Here is an 18,626-nt window from a genome sequence, read left to right as displayed (position 1 = left end):
AAAAAAAAAAAAAAAAAAAAAAAAAAAAAAAAAGACTCATCATACCGGGAGAAGTGACCTCCCCTCCGAAGTAATGAAAACGTTAATATTGCAGGGGAATTCCATCTGATGATAGCTGAAGTCATAATCCACCTTCTGCCACGTTATGAGGTTGCTCAGGGCAGTCACATTATGAACACCTATGAAAGCAAGAAAACATTTTCAGTCATTTGACTTTAATCATCTAATCCGTTTTGCTGACACTGATAATGAGCCATCAAGTTTCTACTGCTGGGGTATGAGGCACTGTCCAATTTACTAAGCTAAATGTCAGTAAGTGTGTAAGCTTACAAGAGTCTTAGTCAAAGTAGAACTTTCTGGGGCCATAACCCCCTGCCACAAATCTAATACCTAGCATCTGATATGCACCTAGACATAAAATAGTTCCCAAGTAAGCATGATTATTTCTAGTTGGTGTAGCCACAGGGCTAAAGTAAGGAAGGACTCAAACTATCTTCATATGTAGACCAGGCTAGTGAAATTTACTGATTTTATATTCCCCTTTGCCTCAAAGGTGTCCAGTCTACCTCATTTTTTAATTCTACCTTTACCTCTTGAACTGATCACCAGCAGCATATTCTTAATTGTCTTCATTTAAGCACAGATAAAAGTCTGCTTTCTTGTGATTTTATCATATGTTCCATAACAGGTTAGTTCAAACCATTTGATCTATCATTTTTTAGAGATTCTCTGAAAACCGTTTAAAAGCTTTAAAACTGGAGGTGAAAAATGTTTTATTGGATCTGTCTACACTTCTCTTTTGAAGTATTAGATGACTAAAAGCAAAACTTCCTCCCATTTCAGCATTCATTCATTTGTTTGTTTTTCTGAGAAGGAGTCTTGCTCTGTTGCCCAGGCTGGAGTGCAGTGGCACAATCTCTGCTCACTGCAACCTCCGCCTCCCAAGTTCAAGCAATTCTCCTACCTCAGCCTCCCAAGTAGCTGGGATTAGAGGCGTGTGCCACATGCGTGGCTAATTTTTGTTTTGTTTTGTTTTAGTAGAAACAGGATTTCACCATGTTGGCCAGGCTGGTCTCAAGCTCCTGACCTCATGATCTGCCTGCTTCAGCCTCCCAAACTGTTGGGATTACGGGCGTGAGCCACTGTGCCTAGCCCCATTTCAGCTTTTAAAAAGCTATTTGGGGCAGGTGCAGGGGCTCACACCTGTAATCCCAGCACTGTGGGAGGCCAAGGCAGGAGGATCACTTGAGCCTAGGAATTCAAGATCAGCTGGGCAACCCAGTGAAACCTTGTCTCTACTCCCCCACCAAAAAAAAAAAAACAAAAACCCAACTGTTCTACTGTACTATTTTCAGAATACTATGGCAAAACATAGTTGGTTTATACAATTTGATTAGTTTTTAACATATACTTTAATCAAAGTCACATGCCAAGCCTTTATCTTACATACTTGCTAAATGCGAATTTGTCTTTGTCCATACTCTTCAGAAAGTTACTCCTAGACCTGGCTTTAGCAGGAACGAAGTCAGAAACGGAAGGGAAATTTCTACGTACGCACCTGAGGTATCCAGCTGCCCCTGTTCTAGGAGAGTCTCATCGATTACAAGGGAAGTATTGCTGGGCAGCTGGAGGAGCCCACTGACCAAGCGATTGGCTGTGTAGTCTTTGTGGGGAATGAATTTCAAATGGTTCATGTTCTCTATAGTCATCTGCAGACGAAAAGACTGCAAAGAGAAATTTTTTAGTGAACAAGAATTTAAGTTTCCCTGTTTTAAGGAAATATGCACTTGGGAGTTAAACACTGTGCTTCATATGGAAAAAGTGATCTTATCAATTTTAATTTAACCAATAAAACAAATGGTAGATAACTGATGTACAAATATTAAATATCCCAAAGCCTAACTTATTTCACCTAACACAAGCTAGCAAAAAGAAAATGTTAATTTTATTCTTCAAGATGGGGAGAGAAAAGTTTAATTTTCCTCTATATTCTTTGAGTTAAAATTACATTCATTCATCACAGACATTTTTGAACAAACTTTTCAGAGAAAAATCAAGGAGCAGAGCACACTGAGCTATGGTGACAGGCTGCAGTTCTCAGGACATGGCTCCCGGCCGTGTGCACCTTCTTCTTCAGTCTAATGAGTAAGCAACCCATCAATGCTCCTCCTCCAGCTCCTGAGCCACCATTCTCAACACTCTGTGTTCTGCTTTATACACCAATCATTCTTCTACCCGCCAGCCTAAACAATGTGTGGCAAGGGTGGAGAAGAGGGTATGGTAGGGGAAGGCTGTCAAGGAAGAGGTAAGATATATTGCCAAAATTTAGAGGTGTTTTATACATTAGCTCAGTGAGTCTAAGAAAACAGGGGAGCTTAGGGAAGATTAAATGACCGACTATGGATTAATTTATTTGTTGGTCTTTTACCTAAACTCTGTAAGGGCAAAGGATCTGAGTGTTTCAATAATTCTCAAAATGTGGTCCAGAGACTCCCCAGGGAATTGCTCAAACACTTTTATGGGGTCAATCAGGTCAAAATCATGCATGAAGAAAAGATCCTTTCAATGTGCGAGACTAATGAATTTTATCATAGCAGAGTATGGAAAGTTTACGAATAAGATTTCGGATTCCACACTTATCTATCTTTAAGAAAATGTCATGTGGATAGTTTCGGTCTACTATCAAAGACCACCACCAAGTTACCTACAAAGGCTACTGAAACCATCTTGACCAACTACCTTTCCAGCTGTGTGAGGCCAGCTTTCCTTTACATACTTCAACCAAAACCTCAGATTACAGCAAACTGAAGGCAGAAGCAGATGCCAGCATCTGTTGTCTCCTATTAATCCAGACATTAAAGAGACTTGCAAAAATGTAAAACAATGTTGCTTTTATCACTGATCATTTTTGGCTTGTGAAAAGTTGTTTTTATAAAAATATTTGTCTCTATGTAGTTTTTTATTTTTAATAAATGTATTTGCTTTACCTTCCAATTTGGTAAATTAATGATAAATATAACATGAAAAATGTGAAAAACAGCATTTTGAGTAGTAATATGTTTTTCAGAGTGTAAAGTGAGTCTAAGGAGACTTGAGAAATGCTGGTGTATTCTGGTCCACTTTTGCCTCTTGAGGGCCTGGACAAGTGCTAGCACTGAGACACTCAATACATTTGGTTCAATAAGGATCTAGTGCAGCCTCTTCAATGTCCAAAGAAGGGATCACTATTTTCAGTCACACAACTAATCAGAAGCAATTCCCCTGTTCCCAAGATCCTAGCACCACACAAATACTGCAATCCAGATACCCTGGCAAATAAAGTGAGCTCAACTTTCCAAACAGGAATTAAAATTGGGGCAATGGAGATAAAGAACTTTATTACCTCAACTAAAAGAATTATGCTCCTATAATTTAGAGTTCATTTAGATTTAAGATTTTAGTGCGCAAAAAGGATACCAAATTGCACAAACAAATTGGTATCAACAGAGTATAATTTTAAGGGAGTTACTGCAATTGTATTAATTGTTAAGACTTACAGAAATTTGTGCTTAGACAAAAAGGAAAAAAAAGTGAAACGTTTAGGGGAAAGTACATTTTAAATTATGTAACTTGTCAGGCTTTGTTTCCCCTTAAATAAGATCTATTAAAATCTCTAAGTTAAATATTCGGGTTGAATGGAAAGATAGATGGATTTGTTAAGTGTGCTTAGGTTTATAATACATATTTATATTCATCTTACTGCTGGAACAAGATGTTGAATAATTCGATATAAGTGTTCTGTGAAGGTACTATTCCGTGGGCAACCACTCAAGTTAACTGTAAATTTTCCTAGTGGAAGAACGTCTCTTCTTGTATATCTAGAAAAGAAAGAAATCAATCAATAAGATGCTGAAGCGATTTCCTGATTTCTATCGAAAAGTAAAGAACAGAAAAATTAGCTTAATGTTGTCATTAAATATAAACCAGAATACTCTTGACCAGTTATTATATCAGAATAACATCAATAAAATAAAAGTACTAGCCAATGTTTGGACACAAGTGCTGCTGATCACGTGCCAAAGACTGTTCTGAGTATGTAAATGCTCCCTCATTTAACCTTGAAACATTCGGAAGCAGGTACTGTTGTCTTTGCTTTACAGATGAGAAATCTGAGGCACAGAGATGATTATAAGCAACATGTACATCTAACCAGAAGCTGATAGAGCTGGGATATGAATCCAGGTACTTTGGTTCCAGAGTCTGTGCTATCAACCATTAAGTACTACTGTCACAGATCGATCTGAGAAAAGATAAGATTTACAGCACAAAGATGTTTAGTGCAACTTTATAATAGAGAAAAGCTAGGAAAACCTAACATTTAGGGAAACTGTTACAGTATGGTACAACTGTATAGTGAAACAGTTTGCAGCCAATACAAAGGTCATGAAGCATTATGATGGGAAAATGTTTAATATATATCAATTGCTAAAAACAAGACACAGATCTGTGCTTAGAATATAACTAAGATCTATGCAGGGATGTATACATATGTAAACAAAAGTCAATGAACGTGTACCAAAATGTTAATGGAGATTCTAAGTGATGAAATCACAGATGATGTGCATTTCCTTCTTTATGTTCTTATAACTTGTCAAAGGCGTACATTAGTTTTAGAATCAGAAAACAAAGAAATACAGTGGAGTCAAGGGATGTGGTGCTAGTGTCACTGTCCACGTTAAATGTGCACATGATGTGGGCGCCTTGGGACATATAAACAGAGCGTTCAGAATGCAAAAAGGGATAAAGTAGCTCATTTTACTCATCAGCCAGGTCCTTTACCTCAGGCATCCCCAAGCCCCAGGCCATGGACCGGTACTGGTCATGGCCTGTTAGAAACCAGTCCACAAAGCAGGAGGTGGACAGTGGTGAGCAAGCATTACTGCCCCAGCTCTACCTACTGTCAGATCAGCAGTGGCATCAGACTCTCACAGGAGTGTGAATCGTATTGTGAACTGCGCATTTGTGTGCTCCTCGTGAGAATCTAATACCTGATGATCTGAGGTGGAGCAATTTCATCCTGTACCCATCCCCACTCTGGTCCTTTTGGAAAAATGGTCTTTTCATGAAATGGGTCCTTGGGTACCAAAAAGGTTGGCAACCAATGCTTTATCTGATTTTGGCTCTAAAAGTTAAGGAGACATAATCAAAATGCTAAATGTGAAACTGTGAGAAAAGGAATTTGTTTGTGATTTGGTGTAACACTTGTTACACTGAACAGATAAAAACTACTTGATGAAGCCTAATACTGAACACACATAAATTACACCAGCAATCTTCCTGCTCTTCCACTTTCTACACAGACCAAACTCCCTTAATTCCCACCAGGATACAGCACTTACACTGTGGAGATGAGATGTAATATAAGGTATTCGGCAGCCAAACTATCCCCCAGAAGAGCATGAGTGAGGAACCCAAGAAGTTCTGCTCTGACTGGAGACAATTCGGACATGAAACTTGAAACAACTAGAGGAGAAAGGGAGACCAGAGTCAGGACCACACACCAGTTCCTCTCAAGTGTCCTAGGTAAAAAAATAACTGCGTGAACAAAGCACTACAATTCAAAAGACAGCTAGTAAAACTGAACACATCCATCCATAAGTGATGCCAATTTTAAAAATATGACAGTTTGTATACTCCCTTTTTTTTTTTTGAGACGGAATTTCGCTCTTTTTGTCCAGGCTGGACTGCAATGATGTGATATGGGCTCCGTGTAACCTCTGCCTCCCGAGTTCAAGTGATTCTCCTGCCTCGGCCTCCCAAGTAGCTGGGATTACAGCCACATAGCACCACGCCCGGCTAATTCTGTATTTTTAGTAGATATGAGGTTTTACCATGTTGGCCAGGCTGGTCTCAAAAGATCCACCTGCCTCAGCCTCCCAAAGTGCTGAGATTACAGCAGTGAGACACCGTGCCTGGCCTTGTATACTCCTTTTTTGTCCTCATTTCAATAAAAAGAATTAATGTAAGAGAAAAATGGGGCAACGAGAGAGAGATTACTAAAAACACTTATTGTGATGAATGAGGACCTGACTCTTAATTCCTCTATGAGCATGTTACAGGCAGCTCTGGACATAACACTGAGGCTAACAGTTAATAGTTCACTAGACTGTAACACTTAGACTTACAGGTTTTGCTCTCCTCTTTGTTAAGGCAGGCAGGCAATAACGGGTTGATGTGCTGCAACTTCTGGGCTAAAATCACATGAATTCTCGGCACTAATGAAGCAGGAGGACTGTGTACTCTCTGCTCCTCTGCTGTGTCTGTGCACTCCATTGGATCCAGCAGTGCAGAAGCATCCCTGTGGAGAGTCAATGAAGTTTCAGTTTAGAGATACGTCAATTGCACAGATGCAAAAATAATATGCATCTTGGAAAACAGAATTAAAGCCAAGAATATTTCTACCTGTACATCTCCTTAAGAGAACAGAAAGTAGACTTTCGTTCTAAAGTATTACATCACACAGACTTCAGGCTTGTTAAGACGTATCATGACATATGCATTTATTCCATTTCCCAGTAACTTTTTTTTGGAGGGGGGAATGGAGTCTCACTGTGTTGCCCAGGCTGGAGTGCAGTGGCACAATCTCGGCTCACTGCAACCTCCGCCTCCTGGGTTCAAGTGATTCTCGTGCCTCAGCCTCCTGAGTAGCTAAGATTAGCTACTTGTTTCAGACAAGCAGCGAATGTTTTAGACTTTAGCTAATGTTCTAGACAAGTAGACAACAGGTGCGCACCACCACACCTGACTAATTTTTGTATTTTTATAGGGACAGGGTTTCGCTATGTTGGCCAGGTTGGTCTCAAACTCCTGACCGCAAGTGAACCACCTCCCTCAACCTCTGAAAGTGTTGGGATTACAGGTGTAAGCCACCATGCCCAGCCAACAACAGCAGTATTTTTTATAAGCACTGCAATAAACAGAATATAGGATATCACTTATTAGGTTATTTCAAAACACAGGTACTCCTTAACTATCTACTGAGACATCAAAAACTTGACAGCACATCTCAAAATCTGGGGTCTTTTTCTTGAAAGTCATCTATCTATATTATTCACAGTGTGGAGAATCCATTCATTTCCTATCTTGCTAATTGTTTTCCCTAAATTTTATTCTTACATAATCCCCCGAATACTGAGTAGACAAACAACGAAAGTATGAATTTTTCAGATTTGTTAAATTAATTTGCAGACGACAGATTTGTAAGATGACTGAAACAAATGACTAAATATTTTTAGATCTTGACTCTATAGACGCTACAGACACTGAAGTAATTTACTCGTGTGAATTCATACTCCTATATTTTTAATACAAGCATAATAACCTTTTCCATAGTACGTACCATGTAACAGACAATGTTCAAAGCTTTACATGTACAAATTCACCAAAACCTCATATCTACCATATTTACAACAAGAAAACCAAGCCTAAAGTCACACAGCTAGTAAGTGGCCAAGTCAGGACTCCAACCCAGGCTGTCTGCTTGTCTGAGCTTTTATCCTCCATGGTTAATACTGAATGTCAACTTGACTGGATTGAAGGATGCAAAGTATTATTCCTGGGTGTGTCTGTGAGGGTGCTGCCAAAGGAGATTAACGTTTGAGTCAGTGGACTGGGAGAGGCAGACCCACCCTCAGTCTCGGTGGGTACCATCAAACCAGCTGCCAGCATAAAGGCAGATATGCAAAGAGCAGATTGGCTGAGTCTCTGGCCTCCATCTTTCTCCCATGCTGGATGCTTCCTGTCCTTGAACATCAGACTCCAAATTCTTCAGCTTTTGGACTCTTAGACTTGCACCAGTGGTTTGCCAGGGGCTCTCAGGCCTTTAGCCACAGACTGAAGGCTGTACTATCAGCTTCCCTACTTTTGAGGTTTTGGGACTCGGACTGGCTTCCTTCCTCCTCAGCTTGCAGATGGCCAATTGTAGGATTTTACCTTGTGACTGTGTGAGTCAATTCTTCTAATAAACTCCCCTTCATATATTCATCCATCATATTAGTTTTGACCCTTTAGAGAACCCTGACTAATACAACTTCTAAACTAAACTGCATCAATAGGGAAGTAACTAAACAGGAAAGTCATCATAACCAGAAATTGCCAAGACGAACAATTTCATATACTATTAAGGGATTGTTAAGCTTATTTAAAATTGTTTAAAATTTTTGTTTTGTACCTTTTTTTTTTTTTTTTTTTAACTGTGAAAAATGTTAAATTCATCCTCCACAGAAACCAAGACAATGAATGTCCAGTCTTCAACAAGAGGACTCTGGTGGAGAGACATCAGCCCTTGCTTTTGGCATTCTCAAAGCAAAACGAAAAACAAGGAAGATCTAGATTTCCAACATACGTTAATAAAAAAATTAAAAAGCGTAAAAGAGTACATACTATATATGCTACCTTTTATAGAAGAAAAAGGTAAAAATAAAATATATATATATCTACTTATTTTTTACAAAAAAGAAATCCAGGAAGGATAAACCAGAAACTATGGTTCCCTAAGGAGGCTGGGTGGGAACAGACAGCAGGAATGGGGATAGCTGAGAATGACATCTCTTGAGTATCACTTTGTAGTTTGAATTTGGCAACAATTTTAATGTTTCCTTTATTAAAAACAAAAAACCAGTAAGAATGGAGAAAAAACTGAAGTGAAACATAATCAGATATAAATGAATCTAAGTAAAATAATGAAATTATACTGAATGGGAAGAAGTTACTTGAGTAACTGGAAGACAGCTCTGGCTACACAGCTGCATTCTAAAATAAAACTGAACTGGAAACGTGCATTGAACACTAATTACTAGGTTTATGTTCTATAGTGGTATGGCTTACCAATTCTGAAATTCCCTTCTGTATATGTTAGAAATGGGCAAATGACAGATTGTGAATAACGGGAATCAAATCTGTTAGAAAAGGAAGTCATAAATATAGACAGGAGAACAACTAGAACACATGACACCTGTTGTGCTGAACTGGAATCAGAAATACAGTTTTTCATAGACTTTAGAAACATACAAAACATATGTATGTGTGAGTACATATGTGTGCATTTAAATGTGTATGCATATATATGTATACATATGTTGCATGTATCCTAGCTATGTCTGCTTTAAGGGCCTAGATGCAAAGCTAACCCAGTACCAATAAGCACATCTAGAGCTCAGATCTTCAAAGTATATGATGAAGCTGCAACAGCTTAATAGGCCAGTGCTTGCCTACAATCCCAGCTAATAAGGAAGCTGAGGCAGGATAATCTCTTGAACCCAGGAGGCAGAGGTTGCAGTGAGCCGAGATTGCGCCACTGCACTCCAGCCTGGGTGACAGAGCAAGACTCCGTCTCAGAAACAAACAAATAAACAAAGAAAAATGATAAGATCATCTCACAAAAAGGACCCAGCACCTGCTTAAAGCGGCTACCGCTAGCCAAATTTTAAAAAATTTGGGTCTCAAAATAATGACATTAACATTGAATAAAATCAGAATTAGTCCATACTAAATATAAGTAAACAAATAACTTGAATAACAAAATGGAAGAGACATCTCTTTTATAGTAGAATGCTAATAAATAAAAGTAGAAGGAAGGAATGAGTTAGATAATTGCGAACAAAGTAATAATTGATTCAAGCAAGAATGATCAATGGATGCTAAAATAAATTGGTGAAAGTTTAATGAGAAACTGGATTATTCATGTCCCAAAGTATCTTCCTCCAAGTTACTTGTCAATTAGAGACAAATGTAACTTTACAGAAGAGAGACATCTTGAAGACACCACCTTAACCAACTAATGAAAATTAACCTCACGAGTAATGGGACAAACTAACATCGAATGCCTCCTGCTGTAACTACTGAGGATACATCACTTCTGCAGTATTCCTGCCAAAAATGCATAACATTGAGTCTAACCCAAGTAACTCGTAACTGGCTTACACTCTTTGAAAGCATCAAGGCTCTCTGCTCTCTACCATGTGAGAAGACAGCCATCGGCAAACCAGGAAGTGGGCCATCACTAGACACCAGATCGGCTGGTAACCTTCATTCTGGACCTCCCAACCTCCAGACTACTGCAAGACATACATTTCTGTTGTTTAAGGGGGAAAAAAAGTAGCAAGGCCAGTAAAAAAAAAAAAAAGAAAAGAAAAGAAAAACAAAATGCACAAAGTCTGAGGACTGTTTCAGATTGAACTCCAGTTACTTAGGTTCATGTTTTATAGTAGTATAAGTTAACGATTCTGAAATTTCCTTATGTTGTAAAAATGTGCAAATGATAAAATTGTGAAAACTGGGAATCAAGTTTAAGAGAGTTACACTAATATAGAAAGGAGAACAAGTAGAACGACACCTGTGGTGTTGAACTGGAATCAGAAATACAATATGAACTCAGTAGCAATAGAGAATGAGCCATCTTCTGAACCCTGGAATGGGGGGGGGGGTGTGTGGAAGGGAGAAGTGTGAGAAAGAACATGATTTAAGACAATTAGTGAAATTAAGTATGGATTGTGGATTAGCATATTGTGTATTTGTGGCAAATTTCCTAGTTTTGATACCTGTACTCTGATTAAATATGAGAAAAGTGCTCTTAGGAAATGTTAACAAGTAATTAGGGGTAAAAGGGTTTGATTTCTGCAACATACTTTCAAGTGTTTCAGAAAAAAGTGTGCATAGAGAGCACAAATGAATGACAAAGCACAGGGGGCATAAGTGTTTACATCTGGGAAAAAGGGAAAAGGGAGTTCTTTATAACCATCCTGTAAATTTTCTAAAAGCTCAAAATTATATCAAAATAAAGGAGACCAAAAAAAGAGCACAGAGACTCACCTTTCATCATTATTCAGTATACTCAGCACAGGATCCACAGACAGTATGCCATATAGCTCAAGAATGTCATTTACTTTGAAACAATCCCAATCTTCATAAACCTAACAAAAGACCACATGGAATCATACTGTTAGAAGAGACACAAAGCCTAGGATATTAATCTTGAAGTACTAATATCTTGGAATTTTAGATCAGGAAATGGACCTTAAAGTAAGTCCTTTATTTTATAAATTGAGACCAAGAGTCATTCTGCTACTTAGCAAATTAAGTTAAAAACTAAAGCACAGGATGCCTAACTTCCAGACTAATGTCTGTTTTCAATATACCACCCTACTTCCCAAAAAAAAGCTTTTCCTAAAATTTTTTTAAAAAAAAAAGGTTTTTCCAAAGGCTAACAGTTAAAACCAGAAATGTGCACTATCTCAAAACCTATTAACCACACCAAGAAAAGGAAAAAACAAAAGCAAGATGACTAACTTTGTGTTTATTCATAAACTATGCAACATTAGAAGGATTAACACAAAACTTGGAATGACCACAAGATTTCTCACAATTAAAAAAAAAAAAAAAAAACTTTCCAAATTGACTATCATGATGGATTTCAGCAGTAGTCAAGGCCACTTACTGATGAGACCTGGTAGAAGCATAGCAGGGGGAAGGGTGGTAATTCTAGCCTCTGTGCCATATGGCTGAAGTGCCATTTTAGTTAAAACCACTGAGAATCCGGGTGTGGTGGCTCACGCCAGAAGCCCCAGCACTTTGGGAGGCTGAGTCAGGCAGATCATTTGAGGTCAGGAGTTCAAGACTAGCCTGGCCAACATACTGAAACCCCATCTCTATGAAAAATACAAAAAACTAGCTGGGTGCGGTGGTGCATGCCTGTAACCCCAGCTACTCAGGAGGCTGAAGCATGAAAACTGCCTGAACCCAGGAGGAGGAGGTTGCAGTCAGCTGAGATCATACCACTGCACACCAGACTGGACAACAGAGACTGTCTCAAAAACAAAACAAAACAAAACAAAAAAACCCCTAAAAACAACAACAAAAAAATGCACAAAGGATGGAAATTCTTATCATTTTTGAATCTTCTAATACTTGCTCATTTATCAGGATCAAAACACTACAATAAGACGGAAGAAAAAACTATTAACAGTTTTCTTCCTTCTGTTTTATTTTAAATACAAGTGAGAAATAGGTTTTGCTGAGAGAAGGAAGAAGACAAAAATGAAGACAATACTATGTTAGAAATGATACAAGAAGGGAACAGACATAATTTAAAAGTTGTTCTGCTTCTGCATTTGAAATATTCTTTGATAAAGGCCGGGCGCAGTGGCTCAAGCCTGTAATCCGAGCACTTTGGGAGGCCAAGGCGGGTGGATCACAAGGTCAAGAGATCAAGACCATCCTGGTCAACATGGTGAAAGCCCGTCTCTACTAAAAATACAAAAAATTAGCTGGGCATGGTGGCGCGTGCCTGTAGTCCCAGCTACTCAGGAGGCTGAGGCAGGAGAATTGCCTGAACCCAGGAGGCGGAGGTTGCGGTGAGCCGAGGTCGCGCCATTGCACTCCAGCCTGGGAGGCAGAGCAAGACTATGTCTTTAAAAAAAAAAAAAAAAAAAAAAAAGAAAAGAAATATTCTTTGATTATTTTAACTTGTGAATAGGTTAGCTTACATGCAAAAGGAATGTGCAGGTGTGATTAAGGACTTTGAAATGGGGGGATTATCCTCAATTAACTGGGTGGGTCCCATGTAATCACACAGATTCTTAAAATTGGGAAACGTTTCCTCGTTGTGGTCAGATAAGATGTCTGCAAGAAAAAAAAGGCCAGACAAATGCAATGTTACTGGCTATGAATATGGAAGAGGGTGCCACAAGCCAAGGAAATTGTCCCTTAGTGGCTCCAAAAAAAGGAATATAGCCCTGTTGGCACCTTAAGTTTACCCCAGTGAGACCATGTCGGATTTCTGACCTACAGCCTGTAAGATGATAAATTTTTGCTGCTTTAGGCTATTAAATTTGCAGTGATTTGCTGTAACTAGCCCAGGACAAGAAAGCTAATGAAAATGCTCAGATACTAAGCTAGTTTCTGAGACATATAACATGTCAATGTCAGATCTACAAAAGGTTTTATTACCTTCACAAGGCATGCAGGGCCCTTTTCTCCCGGCAATGGAAAATTCAAATCAAAAGGAGAAGAGAAGTTCAGAGAGTTCATCTGTTGCCCAGCAGAAGCTTCGGTTTCTAAACGTTTTGGCTCTCCACACCATTGAAGACCACCAACACTCCCTAAATTTAAAGGATAGTATTGCACTTAGTCTTTTCTAAGGCCTTCTGGAGAAAAGGACCATTCCATAAGCGCCTTACAAGTTTGATATACATGATGCTTCTGAGCTTGCAAAGTTCAAGTTGTTACAATTTTTAAGGAAAACAGCACATACTAACAAAGTCTTTTGTTTGATCAATAAGAGAACAAAGATAAATGTGAAGATCTAAAAATTTTACTTTTTTCCCTTACTCTAAGATGTCAACAAATTCCTCCCATCAAATCTCATGTATAATCACTTTCAAAAGTTGATTTGCAATCTGGTAACTTTACATCTTTGATTTAAGAAATACATGATCTACCCACAGCAAAACTCCTTGGAAGAATGTACTTTTTCTACTAATTAAGCAGAATAAAACCATACAGCAATCAATTAATTTATCAAATGCTTAATAATATCCAGTACATACCAGGAATCAAACTAGTTGTTGGGGATATACAGGTCATTAAAAGAATAACTCCGGCCAGGTGTGGTGTCTCACACCTGTAATCCTAGCACTTTGGGAGGCCGATGTGGGTGGATCACCTGAGGTCAGGAGTTCAAGACCAGCCTGGCCATCATAGTGAAACCCCATCTTAAATAAATAAATAAATAAATGAGTAACTCCAACTCCTGAAGTAGTTACACTTTAGGGCTGATAACAAGGTAATCGTATTATGCCATATCATGAAATACTACTCAGCAATAAAAGGGACAAACTACCGACACATGCAATAACTGGGACAGATCTTAAGGGAACTGTGCTGAAGAAAAGCCAATCCCCAATATTTACATAATATACAATTTCATTTCTATAACATTCTTTTTGGTTTTTTTAGATGGAGTCTTGCTCTGTCATCCACTTTGGAGAGCAATGGCGTGATCTCAGTTCACTGCAACCTCTGCCTCCCGGGTTCAAGTGATTCTCCTGCCTCAAGCGACTCTCCTGAGTAGCAGGGATTACAGGTGCCCGCCACCACACCAGCTAATTTTTGTATTTTTAGTAGAGACGGGTTTCACCATGTTGTTCAGGCTGGTCTCAAACTCCTGACCTCGTGATCCACCCACGTAGGCCTCCCAAAGTCCTGGCATGAGCCACTGCGCCCAGCCATGTAACATTCTTGTAATGACAAAATTAAAAGAGATGGAGAAGAGACTAGTGGTTGCCAGAGGCTAGAGACTTGGGGGGAGGGAAGAGGCAGGAGAGTAGTAGTTATGAGCATAGAAGGGCAACATGAGAGATCTAGGTAATAAAATACTCCTGATCTTAACTGTGGTGGTCATATGAATCTACACATGAGAAAACTGCAAAGAATGAAATAGTCAAAAATAAGTACATGTAAAAATAAGATTATATTGGCCAGGCGAGGTGGTTCACGCCTGTAATCCCAGCACTTTGGGAGGTCAAAGTGAGCGGATCACAAGCTCAGGAGAACAAGAACATCTTGGCCAACATGGTGAAACGCCATCTCTAATAAAAATAAAAAATTAGCCAGGCATGGTGGCACACGCTTGTAGTCCCAGCTATTCTGGAAGCTGAGGTAGGAGAATTGCTTGAACCCAGGAGGTGGGGGTTGTAGTGAGCTGAAATCACACCACTGCACTCCAGCCTGGGTGACAAGAGTGAAACTCCGTGTCAGGAAAAAAAAAAAAAAAAGTGATTGTATCAATGTCCATTTCCTGGTTATGATATTCTACTACAATTATGTAAGATGTTATCATGGGGAAGGAGGCAAAAGGTATACAAGATCTTTCCGTATTATGCCCTTTTTTCTTTTTTTTCACATTGAGTCTTGTTCTGTCACCCAGACTGCAGTACAGTGGTGCAATCTCAGCTCACTGCAACTTCTGCCTCCCAGGTTCAAGCGATTCTCCTGCCTCAGCCTCCCTCCCAAGTAGCTGGAACTACAGGCGTGTTCCACTGTGTCCGGCTAATTTTTTGTATTTTTAGTAGAGACAGTGTTTCACCATGTTGGCCAGGCTGGTCTTGAACTCCTGACCTTGTGATCCGCATGCCTTGGCCTCCCAAAGTGCTGGGATTACAGGTGTGGGCCACCCCACCTGGCCCTATTTCTTTCTTTTTTTGAGACAGAGTCTTGCTCTGTTACCGAGACCAGAGTGTGGTGGCGTGATCATGGCTCACTCCAGCCTTTGCCTCCTGGGTTCAAGCAATTTTCCTGCCTCAGCCTCTCAAATAGCTGGGACTACAGGTGTGCACCACCACACTCAGCTAATATTTGTTTTTAATAGAGACAGGGTTTCACCATGTGGCCCGGTTGGTTTCGAACTCCGGACCTCAAATGATCTGCCTGCCTTGGCTTCCCAAAGGGCTGGATTATAGGTGTGAGGCACCATGCCCAGCCTCTCTGTATTATTTCTTATATGGAGTAAATAAAATTCATTAGTAAATCCTTGTTCACCACTTACTGTTAAATCTGCCTTCTCAATCCAATCCTGCAAATAGTAAATGAACAGACTGATTTGTTTTGCCTCCTTGTCCTTTAATTTTCCTTTTGATTAAAGGTGCTAAAGTGACTAGCACATAAAAGGAAAAATAAAGACAAACTTATATACCTGCCATAACAAAGAAATTCACTGCTTATAAAAGCTATGACTGGTTAGGCATGGTGGCTCACACATGTAATGTCAGTGCTTTGGGAGGCTGATACGAAAGGATCACTTGAGCGCAGGAGTTTGAGACCAGCGTGGGGAACATAATGAGATCTCATCTCTACACAAAATTTAAAAAGTTAGTTGAGTTTGGTAGCATGCGCCTATAGCCCTAGCTACCAGGCAGATTCAAATGAGAGATCACTTGAGCCCAGGAGGTCAAGGCTACAGTGAAGCATGATCATGCCACTATACTCCAGTCTGGGTGATAGAGCAAGATCCTATCTCTAAAAGAAAACCAAAAAACTGTGATTGAAATCAATAATGATACGTAGCAATTCTGAATTTCTCTCATGCTCTTGCTAAGTAGAAAGTTTAAACTTTTGGTTTCTTTGTTTCAACCAGAAGTAGGTACATTTTAAGCATGTTTTTTAAATACTTTGGGAGGCCGAGGTGGGCGGATATCTTGACCTCAGGAGTTTGAGACCAGCCTGGACAACATGGCAAAACCCTGTCTCTACAAAAAAAACCACAAAAATTAGTGAGGCATGGTACACCTGAGCGTGGGAGGTAAAGGTTCCAGTGAGCCAAGACTGTGTCACTGCACTCCAGCATGGGTGACAGGAGTGAAACAAAAAATAAATAAATAATAAAATGAGAAAGCATGTTTTCAGATAAAAACAAGTCGTTTTTAGGGTAAAGCACCAGGCTTCCATATTATTTAAGAATTGGGGGAAAAAAAGAAATATGTAGAAAAGACCTTTCCATTTAGTCAGTTGAGACTCCAAAAACTGCTCTAATGTACATTAGAGCAGCCACTTGTCCCCAAGTGATGCCTAATTGCTCAGCTGTGAAGCACAGTCTAACCAAAGAGTACTGTAAAAACTCAACACTGTCTGTAACTCTTGACAGACTTGAAGTTTGCCACATCATCGCCAGCTCCTAAATGTAGAGCTATATTACATAATAATTAACTCTGAAAATTAATCTACTGTAAGAGAGCAAAGTCTACGAGAAACCTGTTGACACACTACCTGCTTGTCTGGCACCTGCATGTTGGTCTTTCTGTTTATTGGGCTGTAGGTCCATATCGTCATCATCTTCATAACTCCTCTTGTGGCGACTAGGAGTGTAGGATGTTGAGGGACTGACTCGAGCTTGGTTTGCATTAACACAGGCGTTAAATGAAAAGTTAAGAAAAGACTACCATAAACTGAAGAATATCCTAAATGTTATGCTAATGATATGACTTATAAAAAATTACTAGTTTGGTAATTCAGTTAAAGTGAAAGTGCATTTTTAAAAGGAGACCAGACTTCCAGTTTTGGTCATGAGAGTAACAGGAACAACCTTATGCTCCTATCCTTGCTGTAAACAACAATGTAACTGGACAAAATACGTGAAACAACTGTTTTCAGTCACTGGATAACAGGGAGCATAGGCTGTGATCCTTGAATGAGGAGAAATACAGCAGGTAAACTTCAAATTCTCCCAGCTCTCTCCTGGAGATATTCTCCAAACTGTAACAAAGAGCAGTAGAGACTCTGCTCTTACTGGATGGAGAAGACAGAGCACATGGTTCAGGGCTACTGAAAGCAACTGGAATTTGCAGAGAAGGACTAGAAAGGAAGTAGTTACGGATAAAAGACCCAAAAGGTTCCATTTGGATCTCTGACAAAACACTAAGCTGTGGCTATACAAGTCAAGATTCCCTGAGGCCCAGCAGAGAACAGCTGCTAGCCGGCAGAGATTTTAAATGGAGACTCTGAAAGTAGTATAATACTAGAATGCACCCTGCTAGTCACCCCAGGCATTTAGGTGAGACCTAGAAATAGCACACCTCATGAATAAGGACAATCTACTGCACAGTAAGGGCTGTGCTACACCCCCCCAACAAATCCCAGGTGGGTATGGTAGCTAACATCTGTAAACCCAACACTTTGAGAGGCTGAGGTGGGAGGATTGCTTAGCCCAGGAGGTTGAGAGTAGCCTAGGCAAAATAGTGAGATCCCGTCTCTGTTTTTTTTTTTTGAGGCAGTCTCACTCTGTCACCTAGGCTAGAGTATGGTGGTGTGATCTCAGCCCACTGCAACCTGTCTTCTGGGTTCATGCGATCCTCCTGCCTCAAGCCACTGGAGTAGCTGGAACCAAAGGTATCTACCACCATGCCCGGCTAATTGCCATGTTAGCCAGGCTGGTCTTGAACTCCCGGCCTCAAGTGAACCTCCTGCCTCTGCCTCCCAAAATGCTGGGATTATAGGCATGAGCCACTGTGCCCGGCCTATTTTTTTTATATGTAAAATATTAAAATAAAAAATTAAAATTCTATATCCAATGAAATGTTTTTCAAAAAAAAAAAGGGGGGGCCAGGTGTAGCAGTTCACATCTGGAATCCTAGTGCTTTGGGAGGCCAAGACAGGTGGATCGCTTGAGCTCAGGAGTTTGAGACCAGCCTAGGCAACAAAGGGAGAGACCTTTTCTCAAAATAAATAAATAAACAAAAGTGAAGGCAAAATAAAAGACATTTTCAATTGAACAGAAACTGACAGAATTTGTCACCGAAAGATCTGTACTTTAAAAAAATATCATCACTGGCCAGGTGCAGTGGCTCACGCCTGTAATCCCAGTACTTTGGGAGGCAGAGGCAGGTGGATCACAAGGTCAGGAGATTGAGACCATCCTGGTCAACATGATGAAACCATGTCTCTACTAAAAACAGAAAAAAATTAGCTGGGCGTGATGGCATGTGCCTGTAGTCCCAGCTACTTGGGAGGCTGAGGCAGAAGAATCTCTTGAACCTGGGAGGCAGAGGCTGCAGTGAGCCAAGATCACGCCACTGCACTCTAGCCTGGCGACAGAGCGA

At 39.9% G+C, this 18,626-nt stretch overlaps 1 protein-coding gene across 1 annotated transcript in view; it reads right to left on the bottom strand.

The window, feature by feature from the left end:
• Positions 1–18,626, bottom strand: part of LOC108289571 (minichromosome maintenance complex binding protein) — a 49,658-nt gene that overhangs the window by 6,365 nt on the left and 24,667 nt on the right. Inside the window, exons 6-13 of the mRNA XM_017509087.2 lie at positions 16,798–16,942; positions 12,985–13,136; positions 10,849–10,949; positions 6,165–6,337; positions 5,379–5,502; positions 3,740–3,857; positions 1,559–1,724; positions 46–179 (exon numbers count right to left, since the gene is read on the bottom strand). Coding sequence (XP_017364576.1) covers positions 46–179; positions 1,559–1,724; positions 3,740–3,857; positions 5,379–5,502; positions 6,165–6,337; positions 10,849–10,949; positions 12,985–13,136; positions 16,798–16,942 — 1,113 coding nt within the window. The remainder of the gene's footprint in view (positions 1–45; positions 180–1,558; positions 1,725–3,739; positions 3,858–5,378; positions 5,503–6,164; positions 6,338–10,848; positions 10,950–12,984; positions 13,137–16,797; positions 16,943–18,626) is intronic.

Source organism: Cebus imitator, unplaced genomic scaffold, assembly GCF_001604975.1.
Source record: "Cebus imitator isolate Cc_AM_T3 unplaced genomic scaffold, Cebus_imitator-1.0 Scaffold406, whole genome shotgun sequence".
NCBI lineage: Eukaryota > Metazoa > Chordata > Mammalia > Primates > Cebidae > Cebus > Cebus imitator.
Note: the sequence above shows the minus strand (reverse complement) of the source record. Positions and strands in the feature narration are given on the sequence as shown.